The 14,877-nt window shown below is 40.7% G+C and overlaps 1 protein-coding gene across 3 annotated transcripts in view; it reads left to right on the forward strand.

The window, feature by feature from the left end:
- jazf1b (JAZF zinc finger 1b) overlaps positions 1-14,877 on the forward strand; it is a 278,266-nt gene that overhangs the window by 245,561 nt on the left and 17,828 nt on the right. For all 3 annotated transcript variants that reach the window (XM_043689536.1, XM_043689534.1, XM_043689535.1), the window contains one exon: positions 13,561-13,730. In XM_043689536.1, coding sequence (XP_043545471.1) covers positions 13,561-13,730 — 170 coding nt within the window. The remainder of the gene's footprint in view (positions 1-13,560; positions 13,731-14,877) is intronic.

The raw sequence follows: 14,877 nt of genomic DNA on the forward strand, positions 1-14,877 counted from the left end.
TGCCCTCATCAATCTTCTTTGTTACTTCTGCAAAAAACTCAAATCAAGTTTGTGAGACATGATTTCCCATGCACAAAGCCATGTTGACTATCCCTAATCAGTCCTTGCCTTTCCAAATACATGTACATCCTATCCCTCAGGATTCCCTCCAACAACTTGCCCACCACCGAGGTCAGGCTCACTGGTCTATAGTTCTCTGGCTTGTCCTTACCACCCTTCTTAAACAGTGGCACCACGTTTGCCAACCTCCGGTCTTCCAGCACTTCATCTGTGATTATCGATGATACAAATATCTCAGGGTACACCTGATCAGATCCTGGGGATTTATCCACCTTTAACCGTTTCAAGACATCCAGCACTTCCTTCCTCCTCTGTAATCTGGACATTTTGCAAGATGTCACCATCTATTTCCCTACAGTCTACATCTTCCATATCCTTTTCCACAGTAAATACTGAAGCAAAATATTCATTTAGTATCTCCCCTTAAGTCCACTTATAATTTTCCCCGCAAAGTGACCTCACTTCTGCACTATTGTTCTTGTGTAATAGTGAGGAGCATGTCTTGGAAGCAAAGCTGATAGCAAATCAGAAACCTTCCTTGCCTCTGTCTGCTTATTTTCCTTAATGTCAGTGAATAAAATTGAGATGTAACACAAGCTGTTGTTAGGTATCTCCGATTTTAAACAACCAAACTCACCTTGCACCACTTTACAGGTAAAATACGTAGGCGGATTGCTTTACACCCCAAATATTGGTACAGATGGAACCTGAAGCTAGAAGTTTGGAGCATACAGAAACAAAGAGAGAAAACATTCTGATTAACTGAAAGAAACAGCTCCCATCCATGTTAAAAGTGAATTGAGCAGCTTTTGTAGTGGCTTTGGCATCACACTAGAATGCTTTTCATCTAAAATCAGTTAAGGGTGCTTATGATCCATTAATGAAAGCCATTTTTACACCTTTTGATTTCAATCATAAGCAGCTAGCTGAAAACCTGCTGTGGTTGTCAGCTCATATGTTAAATATTTGATGATGTTTCCTTGTTGCCCCAAAGCAAGAAATATCAGTGGGAGGTAGTACCTAGTGACATCGCCAACTGACTATTATTTAAGTAAATGCTTTAAACTAGTCCTTCTAATATTTTTGCTGCACTCATGCCTGGGGCTGAATCTCATACATATGTTTATATTGTTCGATATCTATAAATCTCACCAAAAACCTGGTAAACTGCACTTTCTTTTTGTGAATGTTCGATTTCAAAGCTGTGAATGATTTAACTTCTTGAACGCGTAGTTTCTGAGCTTCAAATCCCCTCTTGCCCAATGGAATGCACATGCTTCTTAATGCTGCACAGATAGCAAGGAGTAAAAAAGAACCCAGTATTTAATCGTGTTCCCATGTATTGTTCAGTATCAACATAAATAGGACATGCTGCCATCTTACAGAAAACAAATCCAGTTCAAGAACCATTGCTGTGTGTGTGAACAATTACCATGGTCATTTTTATACACCTTGGAGACATGCCTTTAATTCTTTCTGTTTGTTGCCACATCAGAAAATATTCAAATAACTTATTTTTTGTTTAATTCTGCAAATGACAAATATTAGATTGATAGGATGAGAGCATGAAATAAAGTTTAAAGTAAAATAAAAGCAGGAAAACCTTTACACAGGGAGTTATGAAATTGGGATTTACAGCCAGAGTAAATGTTTTAAACAGAGGCCCTGGCTTGAATTTTCCTGGCCCTTTGGCAAAAGCCTGGAAGAAAGGAAAACTAGGAAATTGACACAGAAAGGCTGTAAGATTATATAGGGGGTCTACACTGCCATTCCTATATGGCTGATATATTTCTCAATTCCTGCTTCTGCCTTTTCCCTGTAATATTTGATCCACTTAGTAATAAAGAACCTATCTGTCTCTTAACTTAAATACCTGATGAAGGGCTTATGCCCGAAACGTTAATTCTCCTGCTCCTCAGATGCTGCCTGACCTTCTATACTTTTCCAGCACTACACTCTTGACTCTGATCTCCAGCATCTGCAGTCCTCACTGTCTCCATTTTTGGAGATAAGTCTATTATAAAAGTTGGTTCGGACTTAAACACCTTGATCTTGACCTATGATTTCAAAATCTGCTTTCAGAGTTAGGATTTTTTTTCACTCGAGGGACATGGCATCACTGGTTGGCCAGCATTTATTGCACATCGTTTGTTCCCTTGCAAAGATGGTGGTGAGCTACCTTCTCGAACCACTGCAGTCCATGTGCTGCAGGTAGACCCACAATACTCTTAGAGTGTTCTTTAAAAGCTTCCCAGTCCTCCGTTTTCCCACTTATCTTTGCTATATTATACTTTTTCTCTTTTAACTTTATATGTTTCTTAACTTCCCTCGTCAGCTACGGCCACCCATGCCTCCTCCTAGGATCGATCTTCCTTTTTGGAATAAACTGATCCTGCATCTTCTGCATTATACACAGAAATATCTGCCACTGTTCCTCCACTGTCATCCCTGCTAAGGTATTGCGCCATTGTACTTTGGCCAGCTCCTCCCTCATAGTTCCCTTTATTCAACAGAAATATTGTCACTTCTGATTGTACTCTCTCCCTCTCAAATTGCAGATTGAAGCTTATTGTATTATGGTCACTACCTCCCAATGGCTCCTTCACTTCGAGGTCGCTGATCAATTCTAGTTCATTGCACAATACCAGATCCAGAATTGCCTTCTCCCTGGTAGGCTCCCAGCACCAGTTCTAAGAATCCATCTCAGAGGCACTCCACAATGTCTCTTTCTTGAGGTCCAATTCCATCCTGATTCTCCTAGTCTACCTACATATTGAACTCTCCCATAACAACTGTAGTAGCATCTTTGCGACAGGCCAATTTCAGCTCCTGATTCAACTTATATCCAACATCCAGACTACTGTTTGGGGGCTGTAGATAACTCCCAAGCGGGTCCTGTTACCCTTAGAATTTCTCAGCTCTATCCACACTGATTCTACATCCCCTGATTCTAGGTCCCCCTGCGCAAGGGACTGAATATCCTCCCTTACCAACATGGCCACCCCACCCCTTCTGCCCACCAGTCTGTCCTTGAATATTCATTTCCCAGGCCCTGTCCACTTGAAGCCACATCCCAGTTATCCCCACAATATCGTATCTGCCAATTTCCAAAAGAGCCTCAAGCTCATCCATCTTATTTCTAATGCTTCGTGCATTCATGTATAGTATTTTTAATTTGTTACTGCCCTCACCCTTCCCATCAACTCAGCAGGTCTGGCAGCATGTGTGGAGAGGGAAGCAGAGTTAATGTTTTGAAACCAGTATGACTTCATCTGAGCCAGTTCAGTCTCATGTAACCCTAGTCTTGATTGTGGTTAATGCTGAATACCCTCTGAGAAAGTAGGAGTGGGTAATAATGCTATCTTGCTGTTCCAAGGACAACTTTCTTTTAAATTCATGAGGGAGACAGGAAAGATAAATGCTATTGATTGATGTTATGGGATATATTTACTCCTTTTGCTTTTCCCTCTTCTATATCCCAACATCCTCAGTTCATAAGCTGTCTGAAAAATGGTTTTTAACTGTTCATTTTTAAAATTAACAAAATGATTTTAAATTGCAAATGTGCTTCCCATGTGTTTGCATTGGATGTATGCAACCGTTAATGATAATGACTCTTGTAATGACTTGTTCTATATAACTGTCATGGGATTGATGTCTTCGTTATAAATTGCCACCTGTGATGAACAGTCCATCTTACATGACACAGTTTAAGCAGATGGGGAACATCTTTGTTTACCAACATTGAACTTTCAATGTATTGTAGCTTCAACATAGAACAGATTTGAATCATCTTTTTCCCAAAAGAATCTTATATCTCCAAGTATTTTTGGTGTCGCGAATGGGAAATGAATATAAAACCGGCCCAGACAGATGGTATGAGATTCAACCCTGATCTGTTTTGTAGGAACTGCCTTGAATAGGCTCTTACTTATATCTAATGCAGAAAAACTGTTTGTGCTCAATCTGAATGGACTTACTCTAATGTTGAGAGATGAAGCTGTGACTTCTACTCATCGTTGAAATACAGATAGAAGAAAAGTCTCTTTGCACTTTAACCCTCTCTATTAGTGGCTTGACAGGTATTTTGTTGAAAATTGGAAACACTGGAAAGGGCTTTTCTAGTGCTGGGCATATTCTTGAACAGATTTAGAAGTTTTTTGCTGTATTTTACCTGAGCATGCAAGTGCTAATACTGGAAGCAAAATCATTAAATATTCCCAGTATTGATACCAATAGGCACAAATATTTACTTGAACCAAAGATGAAGAGAAGGTGATGAAGGGGACAAAATAATAATGAAATAATCATGAAGTATTTTGAAAAATGGAAGATAATATTTTTACATTATAATTAGATAATGTATGTGTTTACTGAAACACTTCCTTCATTTGTGATGAAAGAAGAGGGAAATATTTGTGTGTGACTTGTGTGTTCAATTTTTTATTCCTTCCATTTTTTTTCTACCTTCGTAGTCTTGGATATACCAACTAATGCTGAATGACATCTGTAAGCCCCCCAACCCCAGCCTCCGACATTCTAGGGAAAAAAGCCCCAGCCTCTCCAGGCTCTCCCTCTAGCTCAAACCCTCTAACCCTGGCAACATCCTTGTAAATCTTTTCTGAACCCTCAAGTTTTTCATAACATGTTTCCTTTTAATAGGAGAGAGACCAGGATTGCACATAATACTCCAAAAGTGGCCAAACCAATGTTCTGTACAGCCGTATCATGACTGCCCACCTCCTATACTAAAAGCACTGACCAATAAAGGCAAGCATACCAAACACCACCTTCACTGACCCTTCTACCTGCAACTTCACTTTCAAGGAAGTATGAATCTGCATTCCAAGATCTCTGTTCAGCAACACCCCTCAAGACCTTACCATTAAGTGTATAAGTCCTGCCTTGATTTGCCTTTCCAAAATGCAGCATTTCACACTTATTTAAATTAAACTCCATTTGCCCCTCTTTGGCCCACTGGCCCATTTGATCAAGATCTTGTTATGGTCTGAGGTAACTGTCGCTGTCCACTACACCTCCAATTTTAGTGTCATCTGCAAACTTACTAACTATACTTTCTATGTACACACCCAAATCATTTATATAAATGACAAATGGGTTTGGGCACAATTTGTGTTCCTGGAGGGTGATGCTGGATCTGGCAAAGGGAAGGAGAGTTGGAGATTTTCAAAGGATTGGCAGTGAGAAGGTATGGTCTCCAACAATTAACAAGCCCTTGAGTTGCTTGAGGAACTTTGTTGAGGGGCCTACCTTGAGTAAACTGGGATTTTGTGGGTCATTTTGTGGACAAAGCTGAACACAGCGCTGCACAAAAATGCACAAGTCTTGGGATTGGCACAAAAGCATCCAAACTGTTTTTTTTTGTACTATTATTACGTAGGTATAGATAGCCAAATCAATCAGCCTTTCTATCCCTGTGTCAGAATACAGTAAAATTCAAATACTTAATAATCCTCAAAATTGACCCCAATGGTTCTTGACCAGATTTATTGAATAACTAGTTGCAGATTTTGTGAATGATCAATACTGGACACCAGGTTTGTAGCTTAAACAAAAGGTTCAACAATTTATGAACAATGCAGTGTCTTTAGCAGAGCAAAGTTTAGATTAGATTACATTACATTACAGTGTGGAAACAGGCCCTTTGGCCCAACAAGTCCACACCGACCCGCCGAAGCGCCCATACATTTACCCCTTTTAACGTAACACTACGGGCAATTTTAGCATGGCCAATTCACCTAACCCGCACATCTTTGTGACTGTGGGAGGAAACCGGAGCACCCGGAGGAAACCCACGCAGACACGGGGAGAACGTGCAAACTCCAGACAGTCAGTCGCCTGAGTCGGGAATTGAACCCGGGTCTCTGGCGCTGTGAGGCAGCAGTGCTAACCACTGTGCCACCGTGCCGCCCATTAAACAACAAGTTAAACAACAAAGTAATCTAACTAATGTCTGTGGTTTAAACCTAGTCCTGTTCAATTTTAGCCCCCCACACTCTCTCAAAGATACACAGATAAACAATCACAGTTATGGGATAAGTCAAAAGGGAAAACAAATGAGATATAACTGGCCAATTCACTTATGTAGACTCCACAATCCATAAAATTGGATTACATCTTGCTTGGTTTCAGACAACAGTAATATGTGCAGATAATGTCTAGTAGGCCCTGAGTAATTTCCATTTAATTCTTATAACTGAGATCTGTTCTCTGAACTTTAGGTTGATAATGAGAGGACAGCCAGGGAGCAATCAGAGCTCCATCCTGTAACTCTTGCAGGTACAATTATTCTGACTTTAAAAAAAATGTTCAAACACCAGTTCAAACTCTGGCCTCTCTTCATTAGACCGATTATCTTCCTATGAGATCCCAGTTAACTGTCAACTTCTGCCATTAGTTTGAACATAAAACTTCTCAAGAGTTGAAGTGCCTGTAGAGCACTTTCATCAAGAAACTATTTGCAATTAAGTTCCAGGCCTGGACTCAGCAAATGAATGTTTGTTCTCTCCTTACTGTTTTAAACAAGCTGCTGCTCAAAGTCCAAAAGTCACCTTCTGATCTCAGCTCACAGTTCATAGCTCGAAACTTTGACTTTTTTTTAAAAAAAAGAAATATCAGCATACTTGGCATCTGTGACCACTCTGTATGTCTTGATCTAACTGGTCCTTTAACAAGCTGCCTTCTCTCCTCACCAAGATAATAATGATCCCCAATATGGTTGCCTCTGCCTTTATGTTTGGTGCCAGGTGGGCAGTCAGTGCCTTTAGTTGCATACCAAGGTCAGCTCCTGCCCAATCAGCCCATTTACATTTACAAGTAGAATTGTGGAATAACATGGTTTAAGGTCAGAAATCAGAATTCATCTGGCTGTCAGATTGCCAAACCTACTTTGAAATTGAGACCCGCAATATTGACTTATATGATTTTTTTATATTTATTTTAACTAATGCAATGCTCATTTTGTGAAATTTAATACACCGGTGAGTGTATATGACTGTGATTTATTGTTGAATGATATTGGTACTTCTAATTTTTCTAACAACGACCAAATTTTCCTAAAGAATATCATCCGATTGCTGCGTCAGAAATTTTCTGGCTTGGCTAGGTGATGTTTTAAGCACAATAGGTTCAGAAGAGAAAGCTGTCTACAATTCCTAAGCTTGCTTCTTTGCCAATAATGTCTGATAGGAGTGCACAAACATAAATGTCTAGCAAGGATAGAACTCAGCTGAACTAATGCTATCTGTACAGATATTCTTTCTCCTATTTACTGCTGCATGTGTCCAGCAGTGAATCTTATGAATGGAACTCTTCATTACATGGCATTGTTTGTGACCTGTGCAACCGTAACACGAGGTACTGCCAGTGAGACCTGTTCTGCTATTTTTAACCTAAGTGTACACTCACAGTCAACATTAAGCTTGTATACAGTTCAGTAGGAACTATTAATCAGAAATTTGCATCCTTTCTTGAGGCAATATTGGGGACAGTTGAAATAAATATTTAGTTAGCCAATTCAGTGTAGAGTGAAAATGGGATCTCAGCTAGTGTAGGTGCCTCAAGCACCATGTCAGACAACACACTTAGTAAGCTAGTAGACAAGGTCTGAAAATTACAGCTTTATAAGATATGAGTGGACCTGTAGAGCTGATAGTTGGTTTTGAACATTATTGTAACAGTAGCATTGAAAAAATATTGTTGTTGATCTTTGGCAGCATGTTGTTACCGTAGAGCGCCTGGGCAGCTTTGGAACAACTCTGGTGCTCATCAAGAAGTTTGTTTTTGACAGATGTCTCATATGGCTGGAACAGGACATGCAAATCATAGTAATAAGACTCACTTCTCCCAATAGTCCAGCTAACTGTCATTTATAATGCCCACATTATGCAACTGTTGAACAGTAATAGCTTGTTAGTCAAAATACTGAATAATATAGCTTTATCCTTCTCTGGTTTGCCAAACCAAACAGCTCATGCATATGAGCTTGTAACTCTAACAAGTGATCAAGTGAATTGAAATAATATAGCTCTTACCACAACTTTTTAGAGCTGGAATCATTCTTGGAGCATGATTTTTAATATTTGGACTAAACTATATTTGAGCACTGAAAGAGTTTATAGTTTAATAAATCATTAAATAGGAAAATTAAAATAGCAAATTTAAAATTGCCTAAACTACTTGTAGCTTATTATATGGACTATTTGTCCATATTTAGTCCGAGTCTATATTAAATATTTTAAAAATGCAAATTAAAAAAAAACACTACAGGAAATTATATGTAAAGTGGGGGAGTCTTTGGCCTAGTGATATACTATTAATCCAGAAACTCCATTAATGTTCTGGGGACTGGGATGCGAATCCCACCACAGCAGATGTGGAATTTGAATTCAGTTTTAAAAATCTGAAACTAACCAGCCACTGATGACCATGAAACCGTTGCCAATTATTGGGAAAACCTATCTGGTTCACTAATCACTTCGGGGAAGGAAATCTGCCATCCTTACCTGGTCTGGCCTACATGTGACTCCAGATCCAGAGCCATGTGGTTGACTCTCAATTGGGCTCTGAAGTGGCTTAGCAAGCCATTCAGGTCAAGGCCAGCGAGGGATGGGCATTGAATGCTGGCCAGCCAGTGAGTGATGTCCACATCCCATGAATAATTTTTTTTTACAAAGGTGAACATGTTATAACTTTACTTGCAAGTCATTTAATATCCATTCACTGACCAACAGTATACTTTTAATGGAATAAAAATAAACCGTATTCGCGGAGAGTGATTTTCTGAATTTCGTGCAGCTAGTAGCAGGAAGAGCAAAGGGCACCAATGCCTTGCAGTACCTAACTAAGCTTTACTGCTTTTTCAGAGCCACTGAAAAACAGTTTTTTAAAAAAAATGTTAGTTTGTGGGCGGCACGGTGGCACAGTGGTTAGCACTGCTGCCTCACAGCGCCAGAGACCTGGGTTCAATTCCCGCCTCAGGCGACTGACTGTGTGGAGTTTGCGCATTCTCCCCGTGTCTGCGTGGGTTTCCTCCGGGTGCTCCCGGGGTTTCCTCCCACAGTCCAAAGATGTGCAGGTTAGGTGAATTGGCTATGCTAAATTGTCCGTAGTGTTAGGTAAGGGGTAAATGTAGGCAGCAGTGCTAACCACTGTGCCACCGTACCGCCCACTATGTTGATGGGCTTAAATGAAGAAGTCTGGGAAGAGTATAAATTCCAGCAGGAACTGCAAAAGACAAATGAGCTAGATAGGAGGTGTGTTAGGGCCTCCTAGTAGTAGTCAGGTCATGGGGAAGAAAAATAATTACTAGATAGAAAAGACATACAATAAAGGCACTATTACAATAATCGTGGGGACAGGTGGACTGGGAAAATAAGGTTGGCAGCGGATCTCAAGAAAACATATTTGTGAAATGTCTACAAGATGGTTTTTTGAGCAGCTTATTCCAGAGCCCACTTGGGAACAGGCAATTCTGGATTTGGTGATGTGCAATGAGGCAGACTTGATTAGAGAGCTTAAGGTGATGGAACGCCTGGAGGGTAATGACTATAATATGATAGAATTCACCCTGCAATTTAAGAGGGAGAAGATTGAATCAGATGCACTGGTATTGCAATTAAATTAAACTCCAAATACATGACGGAGGAGCTGGCCAAAGTTGATTGGAAGGGGAGCCCAGCAGAAAAGATGGTGGGGCAACAAAGGCAGGAGATTCTGGGGGTAATTCGGGAGACACAGCAGAAATTCATTCCAAGAAAGGAGGAACACACAAAAGGGGCAGATGAGGCAATCATAACTGACGAGGGAAGTCAGGAATAGCAAAAAAAAACAAAGAAGAGAGCAGACTATGTGATGAAAATGAGTGGGAAGTTGGAGGATTGGGAAGCCTTTAAAAACCAGCAGGGGATAACTAAAAAAGCAGTAAGAGTGGAGAAGATGAAATATGACAGTAAGCTAGCTAGCAATATAAAAGAAGATTGCAAGATTTTTTTCAGATATCTATAAGGTAGGAGAGAGGCGAGTGGACATTGGAATGCTGGAAAATGAAGCCGGAGAAGCAGGAACAAAGAAATGTGAAGCATAGGTTCTTTGCATTAGTTTTCGTGGTGGTAGATAGCTGCAATATACCAGAACTTACTGTCAGGGGCAAAAATGAATATAGTGGTCATCACGAAGGAGAAAAGTGTTGGGGAAGTTGAAAGGACTGAAGGTGAATAAATCCCCTGGACCAGATGGACTACACCCCAGAATTCTAAGGGAAACAGATGAGGAAATTGTAGAGATATTGGTGGCGATCTTTCAGGAATCACTGCAGTCAGGGAGGGTACCAGAGGACTGGAAATTGGCTAATGTAACACACCTGTTTAAGAAAGCAGAGAGGCAGAAGACAGGAAACTATAGGCTGGTTAGCCTGGCCTCAGTTAGAATCCCAGAATCCCTACAGTGTGGAGGCAGGCTATTCAGACCATTGAGACCACACCGACCCTCCAAAGACTCACCATTCTATCCTATCCGTGTAACTCTACATTTTCCATGGCTAATTCACCTAGTCTGCACATCCCTGAACACTATGGGCAATTTAGCATGGCCACTCCACCTAACAGCCAATGGTTGTTGGTAAGAATTTAGAGTCCATTATTAAGGATGAGGTAATGGAATACTTGGAAGTGCATAGTAAAATAGGGAGAGTCAGCATAGCATCATCAAAGGAAGGTCATGCCTGAAAATCTGTTAGAAGTCTTTGAGGAGGTAACAAGCAAGTTAGACAAAGAAAGCCAATGGTCATGATCAGTTTGATTTCCAGAAGGCCATTGACAAGGCAGCATACAGGAGGTTACTAAATAAGAGCCCATGGTGTTAGGGGCAAGGTACTAGCCAGAATAGAAGATTGGTTGACTGGCAGAAGACAGACAGTAGTGATAAATAAGTCTTGTTTAGGATGAAAGCTGGTGACAAGTGGAGTTCCGCATGGATCAGTGTTCAGGCCACAACTATTCATGTTTACATTAAAGATCTGGCTGAAGGAGCTTGGCATTGTTGCTAAGTTTGTGGATGCCACAAAGATAGGTGGAGGGACAGATAGCATTGAGGAAGCGGGGAGGCTGCAGAAGGATTTGGACAGGCTAGGAGAGTGGGCAAAAAAAGTGGCAGACATGGGAAAACATGAAGTTATGCACTTTGGTGCAAACATTAAAGGCATAGACTATTTTCTAAACAGGGAAAGGCTTTGGAAATCTGAAGCACAAAGGACTTGGTGCCCTAGTTCAGGATTCTCTTCAGGTTAACGTCAAGTTCAGTTGGTAGTTTGGAAGTCAAGTTAACATTCACTTCAAGATGGCTACAATGCAAGAGCAGAAATGTACTGCAGACGTATAAGGCTATGGTATTTATAATATTGGGAGCAGTTTTGCACCTTGTTATCTAAGGAAGGATGTGCTGGTAATGGAGGGGGTCCAGTGGAGGTTTACAAGAATGATCCTGGGGATGAAAGCCTTGTCGTAGGAGGAGTGGTTGAGGACTATTGGTCTGTACTCAATGGCGTTTAGGGGATGATGAGGGATCTGATTGAAACTTACAAAAAAGTGAGAGGCCTGGATAGAGTAGACGTGGAGAAGATATCTCCACTATTAAGAGAGACTATTACCGGAGGGCACAGCCTCAGAGTGAAGTGACGACTCTTTAGAATTGAGATGAGGAGAGATTTCTTCAGCCAGAAAGTATCCACAGAGGTAACCTATGAAACCCATTGGTGCAGAGGGCTATGGAGGCTACCTCATCGAGTGTATTTAAGACAGAAATAGATAGTTTCTTGATAAGTTAGGGGATAAGGGTTATGGGGAGAAGGCAGTGAGTGGGGTTGCAAAATAAGTAAGCCATGATCGAATGGTAGCGCATCCAGGACAAAGCAAGCTGCTTGATTAATACCCCTCCACCACATTAAACGTTCACTCTACCACTGATGCACAGTAGCATGCTAAATACACACAAAGAACTTGTAAAAATTTCTTCAACAACAGCCTCTAAGTCCCCAACCTTCATTTTATAGAATAACAAGGGCAGCACTTAATACAAGAGCACACACATCAGGAGTTCTTACGAAAATTTGTAGCTCAGGTTGTGGATGAGGTTGTTGATATGCTCGCTGAGCTGGTAAATTTGTTTGCAGACATTTCGTCATCATGCAAGGTAACATCATCAGTGTGCCTCCGGTGAAGCGCTGGTGTTCTGTCCCGCTTGGTATTTATGTCTCTTGATTTGCTGAGATGGGATGAAAGGTGGTTACCCAAAAAGCATAGTCTGCTGGTACCTACACAACAGGAAGACACAACGCATCCAGATACGCTGGTCACCCTGCCATACATCAAGGGCATATTGGAAATGACCACCAGACTGCTCTGATCCTTAGGTATCATGGTAGCCTACAAACCAGCAACCGCACTACGATAGATACTGAAGAGTATAAAGGATCCCATACCCACAACTAACAAAACAAATGTAAAGACTGCAGAAACATTGTATAGGGCAAACCCCAGAAGAAAACTAGCCATCAGGTGCACGAACGTGAACTAGCCACCAAGAGACATGATCAACTATCACTTGTGTACATACACACGAACAAAGGAGGATACCAATTCGACTGTGACCATGTATCCATCTTAGGACAAGCCAAAGAGAGACATGCACAGGGATTCGTGGAGGCCTAGCACTCAACCCAGATCATGTAGAATTAGAGCCTGTAGACCAATCACTAAGAAATAAAACCGGAAATGATGCCACTCACCTCAGCAAACCAGGACACATAATTAACAAGCAGGACAGAACACCAACGCCTCACCGGAGGCGCACTGATGATGTTGCCTAGTATAGTGACGAAGCAAACTTCCCAGCTCAGTGAGCAATTCAACAACCTTATACACATTAGAAGCCAAGAGCCATTTGGCTTCTTCAGTTTTAGTCCGCACTTCAATAAAAGATTTTCAAAGTTGACCAAATCTGTTCTGATGACAGAATTGTGTGATGAGAGGCTGAGTAAATTTACAAGAGAATTATATAGCTATTTGATTGAGGAGCACCTATTTTTGAATGGACGGTAGAGTCTTTTCCAGACCTATTGTTTTTCAAGTTTCTTTGTCCCTAAAGATATCTCCGTTCCAAGTCTAATATATGGTTTTGGGTTGGCTGTTACAGCAAAGAGGCCTGACATATAAAAATTCCAACATGCAAAGTTTGCTTCCCTTGTTCTCCTTACATCATTGTTTTATCTCACTAAATCTGTCTGGAGTCTTCAGTACAATATCAGGAACTAATGTAACTGATTCCATTCTAACTGACTGCTGACAAACTCAAATCATTTGAAAGACTACAGATTTTTGAGATCGATATGTTTCATGATCTGGTGAAATCAAATTTTTTAAAAATGAAATGTCTGGTTTTCTTCTTTGTTTTTAAATATGTCTCCCTGTCTCTTTCTCCTGTCAGGTAGTGAATATGATGAAGAAGAAGTAGACTACGAAGAATCAGACAGTGATGAGTCTTGGACCACAGAAAGTGCAATTAGTTCAGAAGCTATTCTGAGCTCGATGTGCATGAATGGAGGAGAAGAGAAACCTTTTGCCTGTCCTGTTCCTGGATGTAAAAAGAGATATAAGGTAGGTTGAATGATTATAAATAGAGATAGTCTGTTAAATGAGCATTGATTTTCAGTAATATAATAGTAAAGTATCATGTCACAAGTAAATGTTTTAGGTTCTATAATTTTTAGGCCATTAGAGGTCTACTTAACCAGGATAAATTACTACAACAACATTAAGGTTAAATATCTTGCATTTTTAACCTGAATTTGCATTTCATGGTGCCTTTGGGTTGTTGTAAAAAATAAAGTACATAATGTATCATAGAGCGCATTTCTCAAAATAAGTAATTAGACTCACCACTTCAGGCATTGGAAGCGGCCTCAGTTTTCCAGAACAGTTGCACACTTTGTTCTCAAAAGGCTAACAATGAGTGCAGAGCTCATCAGAAGTGTGTCACGCCATTTGTGTAATTTTCTACCTAGCTCTGTAACAACTTCACCATCTGCGGTAGATGTCCTCTTGGGTTCCTGTCACCATTGTCTCCCATATGCTACGATGTGGAGGTGTCGGTGTTGGACTGGCATGGACAAGGTGAGAAGTCACACGAGACCAGGTTATAGTCCAATAGGTTTATTTGAAATCATCGGCTTTCAGAGTGCTGCTCCTTCGTCACGTGACTCCAGGTTATAGTCCTGGTGTCGTGTGACTTCTCACCTTGTCCCATATGCTACAGTTATATTCAAGAATTTCTCTGTACTGCCCAAAATTTACTCTTACAAATAGCAATACCACCGAAGAATATCTGAGCACATCCTATTAATAAAGCCTGCTCTTCTTTGACACCAAAATCTTATCTCTTCTCTTCCACTTTTAGATAGGGAATCTTCTGTCAATCCACTGGTCATGCAATGATATGTCAACGTATCAGCTCCCTCTGCACCTGTATAACTATCCCCGAATCAGCAGGAAACAAAATTAAAATTCCTTTGTACCATGCTTGATTTTAATATTGGGCCAAATATTGCTGTAAGCAGGGCTTCACATAACATCTCTATATGGACTTCAGTAAGGCGTTCGACAAGGTTCCCCATGGGAGACTGATTAGCAAGGTTAGATCTCATGGAATACAGGGAGAACTAGCCATTTGGATACAGAACTGGCTCAAAGGTAGAAGACAGAGGGTGATGGTAGAGGGTTGTTTTTCAGACTGGAGGCCAGTGAC

This window comes from Chiloscyllium plagiosum, chromosome 5 (genome assembly GCF_004010195.1).
Source record: "Chiloscyllium plagiosum isolate BGI_BamShark_2017 chromosome 5, ASM401019v2, whole genome shotgun sequence".
Lineage (NCBI taxonomy): Eukaryota > Metazoa > Chordata > Chondrichthyes > Orectolobiformes > Hemiscylliidae > Chiloscyllium > Chiloscyllium plagiosum.